This window comes from Galleria mellonella, unplaced genomic scaffold (genome assembly GCF_026898425.1).
Source record: "Galleria mellonella isolate WM207_F2 unplaced genomic scaffold, CSIRO_AGI_GalMel_v1 utg172, whole genome shotgun sequence".
Lineage (NCBI taxonomy): Eukaryota > Metazoa > Arthropoda > Insecta > Lepidoptera > Pyralidae > Galleria > Galleria mellonella.
In genome coordinates this window covers 3,177,050-3,201,266 of record NW_026442015.1, presented here as the reverse complement: position 1 = coordinate 3,201,266, position 24,217 = coordinate 3,177,050, and the positions used below count along the sequence as shown (strand labels likewise).

Genomic DNA, 24,217 nt, shown 5'->3' with positions numbered 1-24,217 from the left:
TATTATTATAATGTGATGTTTATTTGATTCCAATAGGGAAGTTTTTTAGGGAAGCTTATGTATAGTTCTGTAAAGATGACGTCATCATATCATAACATTACAACTGAATACAACCTTGGATTACAGCGATTATAGGATTATATGTTAGAATATTATATATTAACGATCAATTAATTACCTAATAGCAGAAGAATAAAAAAAAATAATAACCTGTACTACGGAACATGTACTATACCTACCTAATTTAGTTTACCTTCTATTTTTACTAATTTGCAAAGCCAAAGATTTTCACTATCTTTACTACTACTATCCTCTGTCTATGCTCAGACGACAGACATGTTTATACCATCTACAGTAGCAGAGATAATCTGTAACTCAGCCCATCAGACCCACATCACTTTGAACAAAAAAGCATAAATATGCTTCCAGTTCATAGAATTAAAAATTTTATATTATAAAGTAGACAGTTCTTTTACCGCGCATATTAATGTTTTATATACATATTTTGGACAAAGATATATTTAAAATATTCGTAAAACACTATGAGTATTAATTTATTTTATAGTTTCGATATTTCTAAATGGATGCATAGATGTATTTTCCCATTACATCAATATACCAGCAGTGCCGGCTCTGTGATATCACATCTCATTCGTTAGAAAAATTACAAATGAAAATATTCGCGGGTGTCAGCAAAAAGTTTAGCGGGTTGTTTTATTTCAATGTTTACAAAAGTTATCAGATTTCTTCTCATTCAGAATAAAAAATCGAATTCTAAGAAAAATGTGGAGTTGTAATAAAATATGATACTATATATAAAACAAAACAATGAATCCCAATAAGAAAGATAATAGTGGTTGGATTTTATGTCCATCGAAAAGTTTTCCAGGCAAATTCTATTATTTTAATGTTACAAATGGTGAGACCGCGTGGAGTTTGAACGATACTGATGTAAGTATACAAATTTTATTTTATTTTTAACGAACTTTTGACGATAGAGCAATGTTGCTTTATCAAAATAAGGTATGTGTCTAGTACACTAATTATTATTTAACAAATATATTTATTTTTAAATTTAACTTGCAATGGTGGAACCCTTTAATTATATTATTATTTTCTTTTGATTATTTGATTATTATATTATTTTTTTTGTTAATAAACCAGGTACTGGTATGAATTATTATACCACTTTCTGGATAATGTAAAAAAATTACGAATTTTCCAGGTTTTAGTATCTGACAAACATAAATGAAATTCTATTGTACTTTAAGGTCTGGGTGTTCTGGGGTTTGCCTCTAGATTTTTAGTAGTTTTATTTTATATTAGTCTATTTGTTTGGTACTTTATTATTATTATATTTTTAAATACTATATATATATATATATATATATATATATATATATATATATATATATATATATATATATATATATATATAATTCAGGTATAGAAAACAATAATACAAGTAACATGAATTTTTCTGAAGTAAGAACCAACTTGAATATATATTTTTATTTTCAGAAAAAAAATGTAAGAAAGGACCATAATATAGAAAATATATCAGATAAATCCCATAATTATCCAGAACCAAAAAGTCCTCCAGCAGATTATCAAATACCTACTAGTTCACATGTGAATTATATGAACTATCAATATCCCCCACAAAAGCCTGTAAACCTAACGCAACCAACCCCAGTATTTGGCCAAGTTATCTTCCCCAAATATATTACAGAATCAGGTCCATATATGCAAAATGTTATATGGACTCCTATTCAACTTTCAACTCCAGTACTTGTAACCAGTACACCAATAAAACAAACAGTAAATCAAAAAACACAAACATTTGCAGAAGAAAACCATGCACATGTTCCACAGACCTGTGGTATTCCTTTGTTTAAAAGGTTTAAGAACTTTGAAACACCCCTTCTAAGTTTTAATGATGAAAATAAAATAAAGGAGACAAATAACTTATTAAGCAACTTGACGAATGTATCAAATACTAAAATTGACAACCAAATCACAATTACTCAAGTAGTTGAACCAACAACCCCAGTACAAACGAATAATAATAATGTAACATTTAGAACTTTATTAGCATTAGCTCATGAAAAAAAAAAATTTCAAAGTGACTCAGAATCAAGGAATGAAATAAATCAAGTACCTATGAAAACTGATACTTCAATATCAGTTCTGAAAACATCACCTGTAAGATCAGGTGATAAAGTTGAGGATGATGTTGAGAAAAATATTGTAAAATTGGATGCTTTAGACAAAACTGATTTGAGATTTTTGCTGGTGGCAAAAAGAAGGAAATCTATAGATTTGGGTAATCTCTCTATGGATACAGAAGGTATGTGGCTTTTATCTGCTACTTCACCTGCTTCACTGGTATATATTTACAGACCAGGATAAAAAGTAGCCTATATTCTTCATCATATACTACCATAATAATACATCTCCATCCTTCTTCATCCCATATAATACCAAATTTCATAGTGATTGTTTAAACTGTAAGGCACTATGACTAACAAACAAGCAAACACACTTTCAGAGTTATAATATTAGTAAGGATTAATATCCTCCTTTTGAGAACTAATCCTTATAAGAGAAGGATATTATATGAGATGAAGAAGAATGAAAAGTAGTCTATATTCTTCTCCATCCTATAGTACCATAATATTGCATATTCTCCATCCTTCGTCATCTCATCTTGGTATTATTACCAAATTTCATAGTGATTGTTTAAACTGTAAGACACTATGAGGTAACAAACAAGCAAAGAAACTCATTTTTAGATTTATAAAATTAGTAAGGATTAACATCCCACTCCTGGGAACCAATCCCCAAAAGAGAAAATATTAACATATTAGTACCACACTGGTCAAGTGGTATGGCATAGGTTTTGATTTTAAGTTTTACATTGACATTGTGCTTTATTTTTTTTTTTTTTTATACAACTTAGAATGGCAAACAAGCTGACGGCCCACCTGATGGAAAGTGGTAACCGTCGCCTATAGACATGAGCAGTACCATGGACATAACAGAGTATACTGTTTCACCCATGATACTCCCCATGCGTTGCCATTCCTGAGGACTCAGGTGTTATTCCTCTGTACCCAGTAAATTTACTCTATATCCCATCCTCCAAATCGAAACACAGCCATGCAAACACAACTGCATCACGGTTAAAACACGAATGGGACAGAGGTACCCAAGCAATCGACTTTTGTACAAAGTCTCCCTCTGGTGGTGTGCTTTATTCCTCTAATCATTATTGCCTTGGGGTTGAAAAAGGATATATTGACCTATTTTTTTTTGGAAGCTATAATCCCACAGACAAAAAATACCTATACAAAGTTTATGAGAAAGTATAACAACCAACTGTAATAAAGTAACTACAGTAGAATCTCAATTATCTAAACATCGATTATCCAGACTTATTCTTTACAGCTCTATGTACTTATTTATAAATGGTATTATGTATTGATGTGGCCAATAGGTATTTTGTAATACATTATAGGTCATAATTTTTTTTTATATCGTATTGTTTCAATGACGAATAAACCTTTTACATAATAAAAATATATTATTATTTAATTACATATTGTTTTATTTGACTTTGAAATCGTTTATCCAGATTTCCGATTATAAGGAATACCCTTGGTTTTGTTTGATTCAGAGAATCGAGATTCTACTGTAGCATATACCGTATGAAATGTTGATGCATGCAAAATGACTTTAATTTGCACTCGAGCATTCGCCCAGGCGTAGAAGGTGCGAACGTGAATTACAGCCGCTTCGTAATTTTTCGATTACTTAGCCTCCTGTTAAGCACCCCGCGATTTCGACTTTCTCGCATTTTGTATGTCCATTGACGTTGTTATCCCGCGGTTTTTGTTTTGGTAGATTGACATTGTTTTGGTAGATGGCTAAATACCCGTACTGCTTGTAAACTGCTGTTGTCAAAGCGATGTGTTCTATTATTGTGAAAAAAAAAAATACGCGGTCATAAGGTTAATAATTATTGTTATATGATTTTTATATTCCAATAATGTTTCTAAAAATGAAAGTTGTTATACTGTTTTAGAGGAAATCGCAAAACCAATTGGGAAGAAGAGAGTCAGTTTTGATCTGACGACTCGAGACGATTTTAGCAGTGAAGATGTATATTATATCGATAATGAAGGGAATGTAAACAACGTAAGTATAATGGGGCACCATTTGTGGTTACATTTTAAATATATTTACGGAATTACTCAATTTATGGAAACACAGTACATAGACTTTTGTAAGGAGAGTGGGGTTTCCAACATCGAATTGTCTGTTTTTTAATGGGAAAGTTATGAAATGGTAACCCCCGCCCCTGCGCTATCGATATACCCTGTGATTGAGTGTATTGTTAGCAATGTGACAGTTGAACCCTATTACTAATAATTCCTTCCCCTACCTAATTATCTGATGATCCACCCCAGGATGCGAGTGAAGCTTAACTACGCGCAAAAACATGTCGGGGGAGGGGATTGTTAGTAATAGAGCCATTGCCGCAGTACACTCTATCAGGTCGACCTCCACGCGGTTCCCCCTGGAAACCATCTTGGTTAATTTTAGTGAAATTTGTCTCAATGGGCTAACTGACCTGCTTTCATCGTCACCTATCATCCCGCATTGGTGCCCCGCCGGCGTATACCGATACCGTAGGCGGGGTTACCATTTCATTATTTCATATAGTCATCATACATTAAAAATGACGTGTTTGCGAGTACATACATGGGCCGTTAGCTTGTTTGCCATTCTAAGTTACATAAAAAAAAAATGCCATTTTTAAGGGAAATATTTTGAATATGCCAATCATTGAAAAAAAAGTGTACACTGTTATATTCCTATTATGGTAGGTATTTTGAAATTAGTCTGTTTTTGACAGGGCCATCGTGTTTTTTTTTTTATTTCATAATTCAAAATCGTATAAACACGATTATTAAGATAATGATAGGATACGGTCTTGTAATAAAATTTATTCCTGTAAATGCTTCTATTTCTAAAAAGATAGACTTTATGCTTTATAGAAGACGGGAATTAATCCGATCGTGTAGGTTCACTACACTAATTTATCTGGCTTATTTTGACATTGGCATGTTCTATACCGGGACCGCCCCTTCCTTTCTTGTGGGTGGAGTAAGAGGCGACTAAGAGAATTTAGTGTTCGAGGGATGGGTAGCAGCGAGCCTTTTAAAACATCACGAAAAGCTTGCGGTTGCCAACCCGCTTGCTAAGAGTGACAACTATTGGCAAAACAATAATTGCCACTTTTATAGACATAAGCAGATGTTAGATACGCTTTTTTAATTAAGCATTTAAACATGTGTTAAATATCTGATTATCGCAAATTAGACTTTTTTGTTGTTAGACCGTATCTTATATTTTTAAAGTCAATTTTTCAGACCTATGAAGAGGAACTGAACACTCTGAAAATCTTAAAGAACTTGGCTCCATCGCATCTACAATCTGACATCTGGTATATTGTAGTGGACGCTGAGATACTGTTGGAGGAGTTAGCATTTATAGACAGTTTTGTTAAATTAGGTAATAAGTACTATATAATAATACTATTAAGGATAAGCAAGCTGAAGTGGTAATGGGCTGATCACATAGCTCGAAGTACCGATAACCGATGGGGGTATGTACGGACAAATGCAGTGTAGGACGACCCGTTCCCTGCGAGAGGAAAGGGATTGTTAGTAATGGGGTCAAATAGTGGTTCCTCCTAGAAACCATCGTGATCGATTTATTGTTAGAATCGTCACAGTGGGCTAACTGACCTGCTTTTTATTCTCACTTATCATCCGTCACTGATTAAATTTCTCTTTAGCTATTTATATGTCTTATTATTTCTATTGTTAGGGCTTGAGCAGACACAATTTTTATTATTTCTCTCCATCCTTAATTTGCTTGGTAGAAATCTCTATTTAACAATATTTAGGCAACTTTGAAACTGGAAGTGTAAGGCAATAATAAATTAGCTTGTTTGATCAAAATTCATCTAAACAGAATGTGTGTTGTAGATTCGAGTTGCCGGCTCCTGGTTCCCCGTAGCGTTATGGAGGTGATGGTGGCAGCAGGGCGCGGTGAGGACGGCGGGCGGCGAATAGTGGTTGCGCGCCATATAGTCCGCAAACTGACCGCATCGCCCCCACATATCGTCGGTAAGTTCTAATTCTATAATAGGGAGGACGTGACTGTGATGGGGTCCAACAACCCTATTATGGAGAGAAGGGATTAGTAGCCCAATTGATAGTATCAATATACCCCGTCAAGTCGACCTCCTCATGGTTTCCCCTGGAAACCATCGTGATTGATTTATTGTTAGATTCGTCACAGTGGGCTAACTGACCTGCTTTTTTATTCTCACCTATCATGCCTCATTGGAGCCTCGCCAGTGTATGCTGATATCACAGGTGGGGTAAACATTTCATTATTACCCATTAAAAAAACAACCCCATTGCGAGAGGAAGGGATTGTTAGTAATACGGACTACCAACCCCATTGCTAGTAATACATTTGTCAGGTCGACCCCCACGTGGTCTTACCTGGAAACCATCGTGCTGAATGCCAGGTGTATTCAACACAATGGGTTAATAACTGACCTGCCTTTTCATTCTCACCTATCATTCTTTACTGGTGCCCCGCCAGCATATAGTTAGCGCTTGCGGGAGATGACTAGAAACGTCCCTCTTAAAACGTCTCTGAAAGCCTAACTGCGGTTGCCAACCCGCCTGCCAAACGTAGAATCTACTGGAAAAACTTCCCTAATGGGGAAAGCCAAGTCAAGGTTCAGCATTGGACAGTTAACAGCTGTTATGATGATTATGTTGGTGCGCCATATAAAAGTGCTTAATTACTTCCTAAATCCACAAATTGCGGGAAAAACTTAGTGATAATTCTGCAATTTAATTCTTTTTTACAGTTCAGGAATTAGAAACCAGTGAGACGGCCAAAAATATGTCTGCGATAGATAGAATTTTGAATTGTTGCCTGAAGAAGTCTAGACAAAATTACCATGTGGTATGGAGAATTTTTATATTTTAGTAGTAATATATATATATTAATATATATATATATATATATATATATATATATATATATATATATATGTATGAATGTATGAATGTATGTATATATATATATATACATACATTCATACATTCACCTCGAACTGATAATAAGGGAACTTACTGGTAGAGCGATGGTCAGCAGCCTCCCTTTTAAAACATCTAAAAACCTAGCTGCGGTTGCCAATCCGTCTGCCAAGCGAGGCAACTACTGGCAGAACTCTCCTTATGGGAAAGGCTTATGTTCAGCAGTGGACAGTTAATGGTTGAAATGATAAAATAAACAAACGATAAATACATTTACAATTATGTTAAATTTGCATTGTTTTATTGATATATCTATGGTCAAAATACGTCCGGAAATGACGTATGAGTTTTTGTGACAATGTTTATAAATCGAAGGTTCCGAAAAAATGGCGTTCATAAAACACGCACCTTTTTTATCAATGTAGGTACATGGATCGAAACTATTTTTCTTATATCTGATGTACATTGACGGCACCTTGAAGTATTTATACAAATCATAATACGATTTATGTCGTATTAATGCATCAATAAATCTGGAAAACATAGTGATGAACTCTTGTGGAATTCATCACACTGACCTGCTTCCATCTTCACCTATCATCTTTCACTAGTACACTTTCAGCGTATACTGATGGCAGCGTTGCAGGCGGAGTTACTATTTCATTTTCAAACTTTAAAAAAAGCTCGAATTAACTTGAGTGAATTGTATGAAATAATGTATTCATGTAAAGCAAAAATCAGGGAACTATAATTTTGGGAATAGCGCCTATTTCTCTCTTATATTGATGTTCATATTTTAGGTACTACTAACAAATGATGCAAAATTATATACAAAAGCAGAATCTTTACACCTACATTGTTACAAACTGGACGAAATCAAACATGGCGTCCAACCGCAAGTGACGTTTGAACCGGAAAAGCTACACGTCAGTGTAAAAAACGATAATGAAAACCTGTTTTTGCAAAGTGCAAATGATTTGAACCCTTTTTTATTGAGCAAAACCATCGATTTTACAGTTAATGTATCCAGGAAACCGTTATTTGATAAGTCCCAGGTACAAATAGTCAAGCATATGGCGGATGCTAATACGTCTCCGATAAAATTTGACCAAATTAAAAATACAGATCTTGAAGGTATATCTGTACAAAATAAAATATGCGAGGTCGACCATGAACGTGATAGTCGAATTTGTCCGGATATTAATGCAGACTTAAAAAATATGTTTAGAAAAAGTGTAACAATTAAAAAATATGATTACAACTCAGATAGACAAATTGAAAATCAAATAGACTCATTCGAATCACATAATCAAAATTCTGGAAAAGAATTACCGCCAAATAAATTACAAAATATATTAATTAACTTTCCAAATACCATAGAACAAAGATGTCAAAATGTTTTTGACAATTCAAATCAATTAGGCCGCGAAAATTGTACATTCGAAATTCAAAATCAATTTGATAAAGAGAATTTGTCGCATACTAGAAAAGAGAATGGATACAAAAACATGCCAGTATTAGATGAGAGTCAAAAAATTGATCCTGAGGCTTCTTTAGATGATATTTTGAAGAGTTTCAATGTGATAAATAAAGACATGGAGGATACAATCAAGTTTAAAATTGATGAATTGTTTTGTTCATACTCACAAATTATGGAAGATGCATTGACTATTTTATTACAGGTAATATTTTGAGTTCATTCTGACAAATGTTCTGTCAACTTCAATAGTTATTGTGAAATATACAATAAACTTGAATCTTGCAAAGTCGAATTTACAATGGGGGGGGGGGGGAGGTAGCAGCGCTCCCCCAGTGGGGACAGTCCCCCAGGGGTCAGTGCTATTGTATTGTCTATTGCCGTTATGGACACGTAAATAATACAATATTCGATATATGTACACTTACTCTAAAAATTATATATAGTCGCCATAAACCATCAAAAAATTAAAAAAAATATTTGAGTTTGGAAAAACACTTTTTGCAATTTTAACACTTACATTTGTTTTCAATTAAATTCGTTTTGACATACATATTTAACATAAATATTTACAGAGATGCGGGGACTCAAACTCCCTACCGTTAAGTCCGCCATGGACACTCCAGGAAGCAACGGTTTGCATTAAAGAAGTTTGCAAAGACCAGAATACGGTAGTGGTTGTAGACAAATTATTAATAATGTTGCACAGTAGTTCTGAAAACGGTATATTATATATATAATAAATAAAAGATAATTTTATTTCTAGTATAATTTATATTCTATTTAAATTAATTAATTTTTATTACATATTTCAGGTAAACTGGACTCAAATATGCAGGCGAATGACTTTATGCAAATTACAGGATGTTCTGTAATATTGTTAGAGAGCTTACAGGTGAGTAATTGGTTTACTACTCAAAAAAGCTCGATGCCACAGCATGTCAGTGCGATGTCTGATGATGATGATGATGTGGGGGGATGGAGTGCAGTGTATCTTTAATAATGGACTTTATTGCTAATAATGTACCTTCATAGGTCGACGTTCACACAATCCCCCTTGAAACACATTGTAATTCTTAATGTAATCTATCTTATCGTATTATTATAAAATTTATTAGCTGTACCTAATGTTTTTTTCTAGGGGGGGGGGGAGGTAATTGTTAGTAATGCGGACTACCAGCCCTATTGCTATCAATATACCCTGTCACCTTGACCTTCAAGTGGCCCCCCCTGGAAACCATCGTGCTTAATTCCAGGTATCTTCATCATGATGGACTAACTAACCTGCTTTTTCATTCTCATCGATATTCGCAAGCGTATACCGTTATCACTCACACTCAACACCCATTAAAAATTGTTTTATCTGCATGAAAAAGTATCCTATGAGCTAATCTAGACTCGTTTATCTATGTTTATATTTTCGTTCAAATCCATCCAGCTGTATAAACATGATCGAGTAAGAAAACATGTTTACCAACTATCAAATAATATTAGTAGTAGAACAAATAGTAATATTTTCCAGGCGGTTTATCCAGATTGTGAAGCACTTTCGGAAGCGGAACAATTACTTATAAATTTGATACACAACATCCAAAAGCCTCCGTCACTCGACCAAAAAGATTTGGTACCACATTCAGTCCCCAGCCATAATTTAGAAGAAGAGACTGTAACACCAAGAAAATGTTGTGAGTAATTTATTTTTATCACACTATATCATAATATTGTCTTAATATTATTGTAATAAGTTCAGAGTGTCCACAAAAAAAAAAAACAAACTTCAATCGTAGCAATTTTTTTTTAAACTAACCTACTGAACTTATTTATAAAGAATTTAAGGAATCATTCTGTAATATATCCATTCAGATAAAAAAGAATTTTCCAAGACGGTTTATAACTGATGGACTTATGAGGTATCAAACATAAAAAAACTAAAAAAGTTAGTTGAAAAAAAAAGTAAGTTTTTGTATGTATACAAATTTTTTTACAATAAAAATATTGGAACTAAGTACAAGTATTTTAAATAATAACATATAATCGGTAAACTAAATGTATTTTCCCGAAACAACAGTTGTAAAAGAACCATCGAAGGTTCTGCAGTACCTGCAGAAACATTTCCCGCAGTGGAAGACAAATGTCGAGGTAAAAGAAACACCGAAAGAAGAAAGCTACACGATTAACAACGATACAAAAATAGTGCGTACATTCGGGAGAAATTTAAAAAATTTAACTATTAATAACACGAAATCTCTGTCACTTGCCCAACCGGGCATAGACGATGCATATACAGGTACTAGGACAAACGAAACAAAAGTAAAATGCCAAATAAATGACGTCATAATAATCAGTAATGAAACTAAACTTCCACAACAAGTAGACAGTACAGACAATAACAATTTTACAAAACTTGACGAGTCAAATTATACAAGACAATTAGAATGTGCAAATGTAGATAAAGAACATGATGTTAGTGAAAGAGATGATGTTTATTTTAATACAGCCGTGCACGGTGACACTTCAAATGACGTTCTAAATAATGGACCTAAAGTAATAAAAAATATAAGACTAATTGATGCATTCGAGGAGAAGTCGAAAATTCTGTGTAACCTAGAAGCGTTGGATTATAACACATTACCATTATCCAGTATAAGAAATGAAAGTTTCAGCATTGCAAATAATGTAAACGTAATTGACGATGATGACATAAATAAGGTTACAATAAATAATACTGATTCTGTTGTATTGAATAATGACAATGATTATACTGCGAATAATAAATCCGCAATTGGAGGCTCGGATACGAACAGAGACGATTGCACAAACGATAGTGGTTTCGAGAGTGAGAGTATGCAGGCTTATTCATTGTTGAAAATATTTCTAATCGAATTAAGCGGTTCTTTGAAATCAATTTATAAATTTATGTAAGTATTTAAAGTGCAAATTTATTTTGTAGTTGTAATTCACTTTAACTTTTTTGTGAACTATACGCTTTTTTTGTGAAAAGAGGATTGAATTTATTTTATTCTCTATAATTTAGGTCACCAAAAAACTTACTTCAATCGTGGCAAAACTCTCTCTCTTTCTTTATTTTTGGAGGTTAACAGGCTGACGTGTATAACCCATTAATAGATGATTATATTAGATTCTTCAATTTAACGCCTTAGGATTAGACCTCGCAACTAAAATTCTGAAGATTTTAACAACTAGCTAAATCTCCCTAGCTGTAGGCAACTCTTTCTCACATTATCCTTCTCTTATCTTCTCTCTCTCTGTCTCTCGTCACAATAACATATATTTACCAATTACAGAGATGACAATATAGCAGAATTTAAATATGATGAAAACATTCAAGACGAGAAAAAACGGCATCTCCACAACAAAGCGTCACTCACGCACTGCCACCTTGCGAATATCATCGATAAGTTGAAAGGGTGATTATTCTTTATAATGCTATGTATTATATACTTAGCTAGTTACTTACAGTTATTAGTATGCACATAAAACCTCCATCCTTGCATTTTTTTTTATACAACTTAGAATGGCAAACAAGCTGACGGCCCAACTGATGGTAACCTAGTGGTAACCGTCACCTATAGACATGAGCAGTACCATGGACATAACAGAGTATACTGTTTCGCCCATGAGACCCTCCATGTGTTGCCATTCCTGAGGACTCAGGTGTTATTCCTCTGTACCCAGTAAATTCACGCCATATCCCACCCTTCAAACCAAAACACAGCCATGCAGACACAACTGCTTCACGAATATACCATAATAATAATAATAGTGAAAAAGCGGTTTGACCTTCATGCCTTCAATTTTTTTGTAGTAATTAGTACTAATCCTACTAGTATAGAAGATTTACAGGAATACAGTTGTTTACCATTGCTATAGTTATATTGTTCTGGCCATGTGGTCCCGGCATAGAATAGTCCACCCCTTACTATCCCGTGGGTGTCGTAAGAGCCGACTAAGAGAGGGCGAGAGATGGGCAGCAGCGTCCCAATTAAAACATCTCTAAAACCTGACTGCGGTTGCCAATCCGCTTGCTAAGCGTGGCAACTACTGGCAAATGCCCCTCGTAGGGGAGGCTTATGTTCAGCAATGGACAGTTAAAGTCTGATAATGATGATGTTGTTTACACGATAGATATTACATCCACCCTTAGTTTTTAAAAGTAATGATTGACAGATAATTTGTAATGTAACATTAGACAGGCAAATTTGGCGACGTAGAATTTGCAAGAATCCAAAGCCATGATACTACATTTATTTAATTTTCAGTATAATTCAAAGAGAATCCAAAGAAAGCAGTGAATTAAAAGAACTACTTATCAAAGCCGGAATACAAGCATCTACTGACAAACGAATGACGAGATACAGGTAACTAAATTTTTTTTAACTCAAGTACATCAAGTACTTGAAAAACCTCAAAAAATGTGGGATTTTTTTTTATACCTTAATTTTTTCCTCTAGTGTATATATTTTGAATACGCTATTAGGGCTTAACCGGATGAGATTTTTTTGCAGGCAAATAACAATAGTAATAATAATAAGTTCATTTTGCAAGAGCAATTCACCGATTAATCAATAATACTACATATTACACGTTCAAATCATTCCTTCAATTTTACATCGAGTCTTGTTAACAGACACAATTCAACTTAGACTAAAGAGAACTGAAATCCGCAATACTATCCTTCAATAGACAGACTATGGGGGGGGGGGGGGGGGGAAAGGGATTGTTAGTAATGGAGACTGAGAATCCCATTGCTAGCAATATACCCAACCAGGTCGACCTCCTCGCGGTTCCCCCTGGAAACTATCATGGTTAATTCCTGATGAATTCATCATGATGGGCTAACTGGCCTGTTTTCATTCTCATCTATCACCCTTCACTGGTGCTCCGCCAGCGTATCTCGTTAGCGCAGGCGGGGTTACCATACCATTTTCACCCATCAAAAAAAAAAAAATAGACAGACTATGTAGTCGAACAGCTGACCGACTGCTGAGCAAGATTCAGTTAATAACAGTGATAAAAGTTTTAAATGAGATTGAACGTTTGAACATTTACAAATATGCCAACAGTATTTGGTAACTCTGAAAATACGTTACTTTTACAATTTATACTGAAAAAGAAAAACAGTCCCTAATCTAGACCAGACTATAATCTTGGGGAATAAAACCTAGTATGTAGGTATTAACTTTTAACTTAAAAAATAACTAATTTACTGCAAAAAAATATCGCGTCTCGATAGTGTATTTAAAAAATACGTGTAAACAACGCGAAAGTTTAAAATTAACTATAACATATGTATTGTTTTCAGACAAGTGGTAACAAAATGTTTGGAGCAAGCACAAATGTTGGAGAATGCTCTAAAGATGATGCTAGCGTTGACTGATGACGACGACGCATCAATAAGCACAGTGTCGCTGCAGACTATTAAATATTACAATTTATTTGAGAATTAAGTATACTATATAGAGTATAAATTTATATGTTTCTCCGTACGTAAGCATACATATAATTTATATCTTAGAAGTGATTTTATCTAAAGAGAAACACTACTTCCTTGATAATGTTCCTGATAATGTTATCGTGAAAAAGGTCTCGGTTGAAATAGATTGACAAAAAATGGAAGATTCTTAATTGACATAAATTTTCTATATTTTAATTTAGATATTGTTATGTACCTATATTAGGTAAATTATATGTTATTGTACAATGACACCGTAGCGTATTCGGCACTTTGTATTGCATGAGGTCGGTCGGTTTGATACTCAGGTGTTTAAGAAATTTCTGAATTGGCTCGACCTTAGCGTAATAGCTTATGTAGGTAAATTAGATGTACCTTGTCTATCTCATAGTATCTCATGATACAGGGTAATTAATTAAAAATTAAGTAATTGGTGCTATTGTTTAAGTAGTCGAAACCAAAGATAGAGTATCTGTACTAACATTATTAAAAAATGTGGTTAGATAAAAGTCAAAGAAGGTTGTACCGATTTATATATCACGCCAGTTTTATGATACACCGGTCAAGAGTATTGGGCGTTTATGTAATAATACTAGAACTGAGACCCGGCTTCGCATGGGTAAATTTTTTTCGACAATAAATTATAAGTGTTCATTGTTATCGTGGCCATAGAATTGCTTCAAGGTGTTGAATTTAGTGAAGCACCCTGATACTTTTTAAAGTACAAAAGTTTGTTATTAGGCAGTCACTTAATTATTGCTAGGTGGGTATACGTGCTAAGAAAATTTATATACTTTTATTTTATAGTTGTCAAAACTTTAGAAAAGATTTTAATCTTTCCTTAAGTAAGTACTTAATATATAAGTTTCTATGATATAAACATAAAAAGTTGTTTAAGTTGGTTATTTCTATGATGCAGAGATAAATTTACTGCTGCAAGTTTAAGATTTCATAATTTGCTTTTGAAGTAACGTTTGTATCATAAAATTTTTAAACTTTCATACTTTTTATGTGCTGTTAAACTACATTTTAGAAATAAGTATATATACCTATTCTTTTATTCATACGCATCTGCATCTACTTTTATAACGCCTCTGATACATTCGCAGCGACTATTATCTCAATATATCTCAGTCTACTTAGTCCTCTTATTCATAAAAACGTTAACCGTCTCATTAACGTATTTTAGCTCTTGAACTATTTTATCTTTTTTTTTTTTTAGTTTAATTCCCAATTTGAAAGAAAGAGACCACTGCAGTAGTTAAAATAGGTTTGTAGGAGGTTTTAGTTTTTTATGAATTAGGGAGTAGGTCTCCATCGGTCCTGCATCTTTACATTGATACCTTATGTTACTGTACGAGGTTTGTCCGGAAAGTACGTATAAAAGTTTTTTAAAAATTTTATTTTACAATTATTCAGGTAAATCAATTTTATCCCCTTCAAAGTACTCCCCCTGTGACATAATGCACTTGTGCCAACGCCGTTTCCACTGTGAGAAGGCTCCTTGAAAGTCCTCTGGTTGTAGGTTTCTCAGCTGCCCCGTCGTAGCTTTTTTTATCTCATTTATGTCCCCCAAATGCCGCCCCCGAAGTACCAATTTGGTTTTTGGGAACAAGAAGAAGTCACACGGGGCCAAATCCGGCGAATAGGGGGGGTGTTCGGTCACCGTAATGGAATTTTTACTCAAAAACTCACGGACAACAAGAGAGGTGTGGGCAGGGGCATTGTCGTGGTGAAGAATCCAACGCCCCTCTCGCGCCAATTCTGGACGAACTCGTGCCACACGAGCTTTGAGGCGTCTGAGCACATCGACGTAGAATTTTCCATCAACTGTCTGGCCTGGAGGGACGAATTCTTGATGCTTTCTCGGCCCTCTCTGAATCTTTTTAGCCACTTGTGGACGGTTGGTTCCTTCACAGCATCATCCCCATAAACTGTTCTGAGATCGGCAAAAATTTCACGGCCATTCTTGCCGAGTTTCGAGAGAAACTTGATTACGACGCGCTGCTCTTCAACGGAAGCGGGCTCCATGCCGACGGGGTTTCGTTAAGAGGTAACTTCACAGATGGCGTGACAAGCCAGTTCGCACCGCACGGCGGTCAGACCAGAACTGAAGCATTGTTAGGGACATAAGGAAGGGGTCCTGCGCTTACCTGGCCTCCCCACTCCTCTTTCTCGCATTCCAGAACACTTTTATACGAACTTTCCGGACAGACCTCGTATTCATAGTCAAGTCGAACGTCGTGTAGGTATATCATGCAAAATTTAAAGAATATTGGACTGATTATTTTTAAGTGAAAATATTTCTATAATGCAATATTACCTTGAGTCACTCTATTCAAAATATATTGTAAATATATAATAGAATCGATTCTGAGGCGCCGTTTCTCTAAATTTAATCTTTAGCTAATATTTTAATTTGGTAGTTTCGCAAATTTACTGTTTTATGAACTATTTTAAACTAAATTTATAATATTTTTTTAAATAAACCTATTAGAAATTTAGTTCATATTCTTCCATAAAGATTTCGCAGGTCAAAATTAAATATATTTCGAAAAATGGTGATTCAGAATCGACCCCAATGCGTTCATATAGTCTAATTTGCGTATAAGGTGACAGTATTTAGACTGGCAAATAAGTAGTTTGATAGAAAGCAGCAACCGTCGCATATATTTATATATAAATATAATACAATATGTTATGTTAATAGGAAAAACAATCAATGCAAGCACGGATCCACCGTTATGGGAACGATAGGCATGCCCACAATTCTCAAAGTTATGATATCACACTTTCATCGTCGATAGGCTGATGGTATTGTATCGATTGTTTTTATGTTTTTGTAACTTTTTTCACTTATGAAGACTGAAAATACTAACATTTTATAAATTTATTAATTTATTAGTGATCGGCTTTGCCCACGTAGGTATATACTGAACAAAATCTTGGTCCAGATTTTGTAAACATCTCTTTTGTAGGAGTCATGAGCGAATTCATTCTCAGACTCTCGCTTGGCCAATTTTCGGGTGGCTTTGATCATATTTTTTGAGGGCTGGATTCGCTCCTGAATCAACACCTGGATATCACAGTTGACATCCACGGTTCTTATTCCTAAGGAGTTGAGGACGAAGATTCAAAAGGTTGTAACCTTTCGGAAAATATAACCCACCACTAATATATAGTTTATAAGAGAAAATGTATGTTTTAAGCAGTTTGTATAAAGTTTAGTTTTATGAGTATCGCTGGATATTCCGTTTGTTACATATATCTTTATGGACACTGTTACACAGTAATGTAGGTAAGTAGATATCTCTTGAGTAGAACTTGGGCCAACTTGATTCGCGAATATTCTCGTAAGTAATCATTACTTATCTTTAAATACATACATTAAATAAATTCTTTGATTACTTCTAAATACATTAAACAAAAAGAGATTTATAAATTGTCTACACTACATGACAACCCTAAAATTATTTGAATGTGTGTTACCATATACAGACGTGGTTTTCTGTTTGTGTTTTTGAGGAAACGTCTTCAGTAGTGGTCTGGCGGTCTGGAGTATTATAGCTCTTGGTCGAAACCTTGTAAAGAATTTGACTCACACGTTTATAATTCGGGCTTTAGAGGAGTGTGCCATGTTATTTTAGACAATCTATACCCTTGTTACATAAGGCTATAAGTTTCAAAATTTATTATTGTTGATTATAAATTTTCTGTTCCTTTTCTGTTGCTTTAAAGCATTTTTTGTTACATTTTTATTTTCCAAATTTTATATTTGTTATAAAGTTGATTGATAATAAAATATGATCAATAATGCTGGTTTTATTTAATGTACTAATGACAAACCAATGATACACGGTTTTTTCCAGGTCTTTTAGTGAATCTGTGTAGACATTAAAATGTCTCGTCTGGCTATTTTCCGCTCTAGGCAAAATAAATATTTAGCATTTAATTCTGTATGTTACCATCTATAGAAATAGTGTAATATTGCGATATAATATTGTTCGGCTTAAAAAGGCAGACCAAGGCCATGACCATGACAATATATTCAATACTGTTCCATAGGGGAAGAGGGATGGGGACGGTAATCTTCATTGCTAGCAATTTACCTTACATTACCAAATCGTTTCTTCCTGGTAACCGTCGTGTTTAATTCCTGTTGAATTCGTCACAATTGGCTAACTGACCTGTTTTCATCTTCACCTATAATCTCCTACTAGTGCCCTGCGGGGGAAAGGGATTGTTAGTAATGGAGATTAAAAATCTCATTGCTAGCAATATACCTAACAAGGTCGACCTCCTCGCGATTCCCCCTGGAAACTATCATGGTTAATTCCTGATGAATTCATCATGATGGGCTAACTGGCCTGTCTTCATTCTCATCGATCACCCTTCACTGGTGCCCCGGCAGTGTATCCCGTTAACGCAGGCGGGGTTACCATACCATTTTCACCCATTAAAAAAAAAATCTAGTGCCCTGCTAGTGAATATCGATAACGCTGGCGGGATTATCATACCATTATCACCCATTAATAAAAACTACTGTCCTATTATAAATATTTACTATTGCCTGTTATGTACACGCTATTATGTTAGTTACCATATTAGTATAATTATTATAGCTTCAGAAAGTTAATATTATTAAAACTCGTTCATAGGAAATAACATGTATAATTATGTAATAATTTGTAATGAACATTTAATATTGGCTATGGTAGGCCAGGCCTACAAAATATGAAAAGTATACATCACATATCTCAATGACAGAATAACCTATAAAAACATATCATTATAATTCGACATATAAGTTGGAAATCAAATATTGTATTACACTGTTTATCCTACTGCTGCAAGAAGTAATTGTGCGATGTCCTCTCTAGGGGATCTGGAGGCCAACTTCATGGTAATGCCAGCACTACCTCCTGCTAAACGAGCTCTTACCAATACTGGTGCTCCTCCTCTAAATATACCACCACCACGGATCTCCTTGACAGCTTCTCCTATTATGGCATTCTTTGGCAGACCAAGATGCTCACAAACAGCTTTAGCTGCATCGTTTATGTCATTCTGCGACAGTATAAATGTGTCTGACGCTTCAGGAGCGTTTGCTGCACGCTCCCAAGTTTGTTCCCAATCGTCTGTAGCAGCTCTAGCGCGAATCTGGTCAGCACAACCCATTTCAAACTCTTCCAGTGGATAATTGTCAGCATAACCTTCTCCAGGATCAGGAACCCCCGTATTAGGATCACAATCGCGGACTGTAAATTCCAAGCTAGCACCGAAGGTTCCTAGACTGTCCAAAAATGCACTTGGATATTCCACAATGACGAACACACTGTCAGGTTTATCATAAACCAATTTTTGACATGGAGTAATGGATTTTACTTCATATTCAGGTGGACATTCCAATCTTACATGAACATCTTCAAGTACTTGATCGCTAAGTGTGTTCACACATTCAAATTGTAATACAACATGACGACCGAAAATATGCTTAATCAGACGCACTCTATATTCCGTCTCAGCTTCTGTCAAATCAACTGGATTATTGGTCTTGAATACTGGCCCCAGCCTTTCTATACCTGCAATCTTCGACAATTGTTCTGCATACATCTCTTCCATCGATACTTGAACTGGTTTCCTAACTTCAATCTCAACAATTGCCTCTTTATTTTCTTTTGGTTCTTCTTCCGTTGGTACTGCGTTTATATCAAACGGTTCTTCAGGCCGTGTTGCGATATGGTCCCTTAAAGCCTTTTCAAGCAAAACTGGATTTGGTTTAGACACATTTATAATGTAATCATTAATCAGTTGCTGATCCCCAGTTTCTAAGATCGCACTAAAATATATAGCTCTGTCTCTGACTTCATCTTCATCATCTAATTGGCACCTTGACAGTAGAACGCTAATGTTAGGCAATAATTCAGGCCTTTGAGCACCAAATTGGGCAACAGCGGAAACAGCGGCAGCACGAACAGGTCCGGACTCCAAGATAACTCTGTTGTATATAAAACGTATGTAACGTGATGGTTGACGGGATTTCGGGCCTTCGCGACCTAACAAATGCAGAATACGTACAGCCAAAGCTGTATGTTCACAATCTTCAATAAATTCACATAGATGAGCTAGACCTGTCTCTTTAGCATCAGGGTTTTCCTCAACCAAAGCAATTATAGCGTCAGCAATGGCAGCTTTATATTCCAAACCACCTTCATCTCGAAGCATCCCGGCTAAAAATGCTGCCAATGACTGATGTTTTCTCGGGAACTTGGTGCATAGGCGTCTTATGGCCCTCACGACAACTATTTTGAACTCATCAGAAATTTCAGACACGAAACTTGATATTTGCTTCATTAGTCTATCAACAGAACTCTCTGCCCCTGTTGCTAGCAAAGTTGTAACTGCTAAAGTGGCTACAGAACGATTTGGATCTGATATTAAGTTTTCTAAGTCGACAGCACATGCAGCAACAGCTGTAGGGTGTTTTGCTGTCAATCTCGCCAGGGTCCTAGCACCAGCAAGTCTTAATGACGCTTTAGAAGAACCACAGAAGAGTTGCAACACAGAAACAGCGGGGGCAAGGTCCCTTGCAGTTTTCCGGAGGTTCACAATTGCATGAGCTGCTTCATAGATTACCATTTCAGATTTGTGGCGAAGGCAGCATTCAATAAATTCAATATAAGGTTGAGATGCTTCAGAATCATCGTCTTCTACAAGTTGTGCAGCAAGACGAATGAGAAGGCAAAGAGCATATGGAGATTTTAAAGGAGAACGAGCAAGACGGGTGACAAGTTTTACTGTTGATAACTTATCATTCTTTCTGGAACCAGCCACAACTCCAAGGGCATGGTATGACACCATTGGGTTGTCTGAACTGATGGCTTCCTGTAACAAAATAAAATACAAAAACTTATCATCTTAACCATTTTCATATTCCTAGAATTTTATTATTATATTAGCAGTAAATCTCAGATGTATAAGCTTCTAAGCAATACAAGATTTAAGAGTTAGAATTTACACATATGTGCACAAAATTATTCAGAAGAACCTCATTTTTTTTATTTTACTTATAATGATGCCTTTGTCTTCCTTTTCCTTTAAACATTATAAAAGGTAAAATTTTTACAATTACACATTTGAGAAAGCCTTCTAAGTAAATTATGTCATGTACTTGGTAACTTTTTTTTATAAAAATGAAATTCTTTTTTAACACAGGTTTCCATTATATATACTACTTTACTACCACTGGAAAATATTTACATACAAATTTACTTCTCAAATATATATATATTCTAATATATATATATATATATATATATATATATATATATATATACACACACACATAGATACACAGATATAGATAGATACAGAGATACATATATATATATATATATATATATATATATATATATATATATATACACATATTAGAAGAGGAAGGATAAGGAAGAAGAGCAATGTTTTTAAGTACATGATTTTTATCAATATTTTTGATACAATATATAGTATGAATGTCATATCAATAGATTCATCTTAATTCAGAGAGAATACAGCGTAAAATAAATGTATAGCAGTTGTAAAATATGATTCTACAGATAGGAAATAAAAAGTAGATATCATCATGAAAAATCACTTAGGTAGGTCACTAAGAAAAAATATTTAATTTTTATTTGTACAAAAAATTATAGACCAATTTTATAAATTCTTTCACCATAATAAAATTATTTCACATAGAAATTTACATTATCAGTTAGATCAGCTATATTAAATTAAAAAAGAAAAAGGTTGTAAAGAGTTAAAGTTACTAAATCATGTCCGAATAAGTGAATAAATTTAAATGCGAATTGGTATGTCAATAGACCATATTCTAATTTAAAATAGAACCCTTTTAATCCTAATTCACAGAGAAAAAGCTAGAGGTAATAGTAAATAACGAACCTGTGCCTCATTCGCCCATCGCCGAACTAAATCTGGAGCGGTCGACGATAAATGCAAAGCGGATACGAGCGCCGCCGAGCTCACTGCAGGATTCTTATCTACAATCGCTTGTTTCATATATCTCTCTATAGCTTGCAGCATGGTGCTATCAGTTATACTACATAGAGCCCTTATTGCTGCTGCTCGATATAGATCCTCCTTGCCAGTCATGTCTTTAGTCAAGGAAGAGGTAACAATTATTACATCTTGGGCCAGTGTACTCAGTTCTTTTATGCACAAGTAAACCATACGTCGTAACATGACATCCTTCGATTGAAACAGTTTTGTTGTAGCGAAAAAAGCCTCAGTTGCCTCCTGTGTAGTAAATTTTTCTCCTTGATTCAACAAATAGAGAACTTTCGACAAAATCAGACAGCATTTTCGTGGATTCACTGGAGTCTGGTTGAAGTATCTGGCTTCTTGTAATACAATCGTTTTGTCCAGATTCTGATATGGATTGCCACCACTATCCTCCTCTTCTTTTTTATCACGTTTGAAAGAGCTCATTTTGAGCTTTTTCTTTTTAGAAATAAGAAAATTATGGGGCGCCGACGAATACACTTTACACGTCACTCAATCAATAGTAATGTTTAGTTGTCAAATTTTGCGTTCGAATACACGCTTAATAGATTGTGTGTTCGGATATTCAGTCAAGATAGCGATATTTAACGATTTTGTTATAATTATACAAAATTTATATATAGGATTTTTTTAAATTATTAATTTAGGTAATTTCGACAAAGTTACTGAAATAATTAGGTTTGTTCATTAGTGACGAGTGATTTGATGAGGTTTCTTATAGTACATTACTGCAGCGGCCAGCAACTGAGGCATTGATGGACGAATGTGCAAATGTGGGCCGAGGCGTAGCCGAGGCACACATTCGTAATCATAATCATAATCATAAAGATTCGTAATCGTAATCGTCCATCAATGACTAGTTGTGGTCAAGGCTTGTATAGTACTTTTCTCAAACAATGCTCGGAAACCAAAAACACAATTTTACTTTTTAAGTTCAATGACGAATAACCAACAATAATAATTTTTTACGCGCCATAATGTTCCTTTGTTTTTTTTTTTAATAAACAACTTTCTATTTGCAAGCCAGTTCGAAATTTAAATAAAACCTTTTATTAGTTACCTCCTTGGTAGCTATGTTTCGAAGTAAAAGGTCATTCCATTTTTAAATTATAGGACAGATATGAGTTTACATAGTAATTTATCTGGCCGCAAAACACGACAGATATGTATTTTCATACAACTTTTGCCGGCCGCTGCCTGCATGTATCTGGCCAGTACGGCAATTTTGATTTATCTCGAAGAAGATTGTCAAAATAATGCTCACATTTCCAAGCATGTTTGAGAAAAAAGTTTTTTCTGTTATCTTTTACTTGAAGAACAAATCTATACTTATAATAAATCTGTAAAGGTCAATTCTCTACATGAAATATATTTCCAAAATAACTATCAGGGGGTGATTACTGATCGACACTAATGCAAAAAATGCAATCAGTAAATTTTTTGTCTGTCTGTATGTTCGTTATAGAAACAAAAACTACTCGACGGATTTTAACGAAACTTGGTACAATTATTCTTCATATTCCTGGGCAGGTTTTCATCACGCTACGAACAATAAGAGCAGAGCAGTGAAGGGAAATGTTAAAAATGTCCATCCGTGCGACGCCGGGACAGGCCGCTAGAATTATAATATAGAATACTCAGTGCAGCGCAGTGGTGAACTCGTTTTATAAATGAGATCTCGAGTTCAATTGCCAGTAGAAAACGCACATTTCTATATTGAGTCTGGGTTTGTTTTCTTTAACTTTCTGTTGCTTATAAGTTACCTTATTAAAAAAGCTAATGAATTAGATTTTTTGACGGGACCTTTAGGTGTCCTTTTACCTTAGGTCAAATTGTCTTTAATTTTATGTTTATATAGAGATCTCTTGGCTAAAAAGAGTGGGCTTGCGATGTTGAATTCAAATATGTTCGGCGTAATGTGCCGCACGTAGCATAACGTCTACCAGTAATAGATGATATACCTCCATCTGGGATTACAACGCATATATTTATTTATTTATAACGCGGCAATTTTCTCTATTTTTGCCATAGGAATGAAACATTTTGTTCTTATTTATCATCATAATTATCTCA

At 34.6% G+C, this 24,217-nt stretch overlaps 2 protein-coding genes across 2 annotated transcripts; one reads left to right on the top strand and one right to left on the bottom strand.

Moving 5' to 3' along the window:
* The first annotated feature begins 678 nt into the window (after window positions 1–678).
* On the top strand, window positions 679–14,869 carry LOC116412841 (uncharacterized). Its single transcript, XM_031908388.2, has 14 exons — window positions 679–951; window positions 1,522–2,350; window positions 4,088–4,200; window positions 5,439–5,580; window positions 6,060–6,200; window positions 6,962–7,059; window positions 7,934–8,815; window positions 9,186–9,333; window positions 9,426–9,505; window positions 10,133–10,295; window positions 10,679–11,528; window positions 11,916–12,038; window positions 12,891–12,989; window positions 13,934–14,869. The coding sequence occupies exons 1-14, from the start codon at window positions 829–831 to the stop codon at window positions 14,076–14,078; spliced, it is 3,936 nt and encodes a 1,311-aa protein (XP_031764248.2). The 5' UTR covers window positions 679–828; the 3' UTR covers window positions 14,079–14,869.
* A 3,869-nt stretch (window positions 14,870–18,738) lies between these two features.
* LOC113514208 (coatomer subunit gamma) lies at window positions 18,739–22,660 on the bottom strand. The gene is made up of 2 exons (XM_026898217.3): window positions 22,025–22,660; window positions 18,739–20,968 (listed from the first exon to the last, which is right to left on the bottom strand). Exons 1-2 carry the CDS (start codon window positions 22,568–22,570, stop codon window positions 18,920–18,922), a joined length of 2,595 nt encoding a protein of 864 aa, XP_026754018.1. The 5' UTR covers window positions 22,571–22,660; the 3' UTR covers window positions 18,739–18,919.
* Window positions 22,661–24,217: the final 1,557 nt, after the last annotated feature.

Bases quoted from the DNA above. Each gene is read 5' to 3' on its own strand.
- LOC116412841 (XM_031908388.2), top strand. From the start codon at position 829: ATGAATCCCAATAAGAAAGATAATAGTGGTTGGATTTTATGTCCATCG. The intron at 9,506-10,132 runs GTGAGTAATTGG...AATATTTTCCAG, and splicing joins TATTGTTAGAGAGCTTACAG to GCGGTTTATCCAGATTGTGA. The intron at 12,039-12,890 runs GTGATTATTCTT...TTTAATTTTCAG, and splicing joins ATCATCGATAAGTTGAAAGG to TATAATTCAAAGAGAATCCA.
- LOC113514208 (XM_026898217.3), bottom strand. From the start codon at position 22,570: ATGAGCTCTTTCAAACGTGATAAAAAAGAAGAGGAGGATAGTGGTGGC. The intron at 20,969-22,024 runs GTTCGTTATTTA...ATTTTGTTACAG, and splicing joins GATGGGCGAATGAGGCACAG to GAAGCCATCAGTTCAGACAA.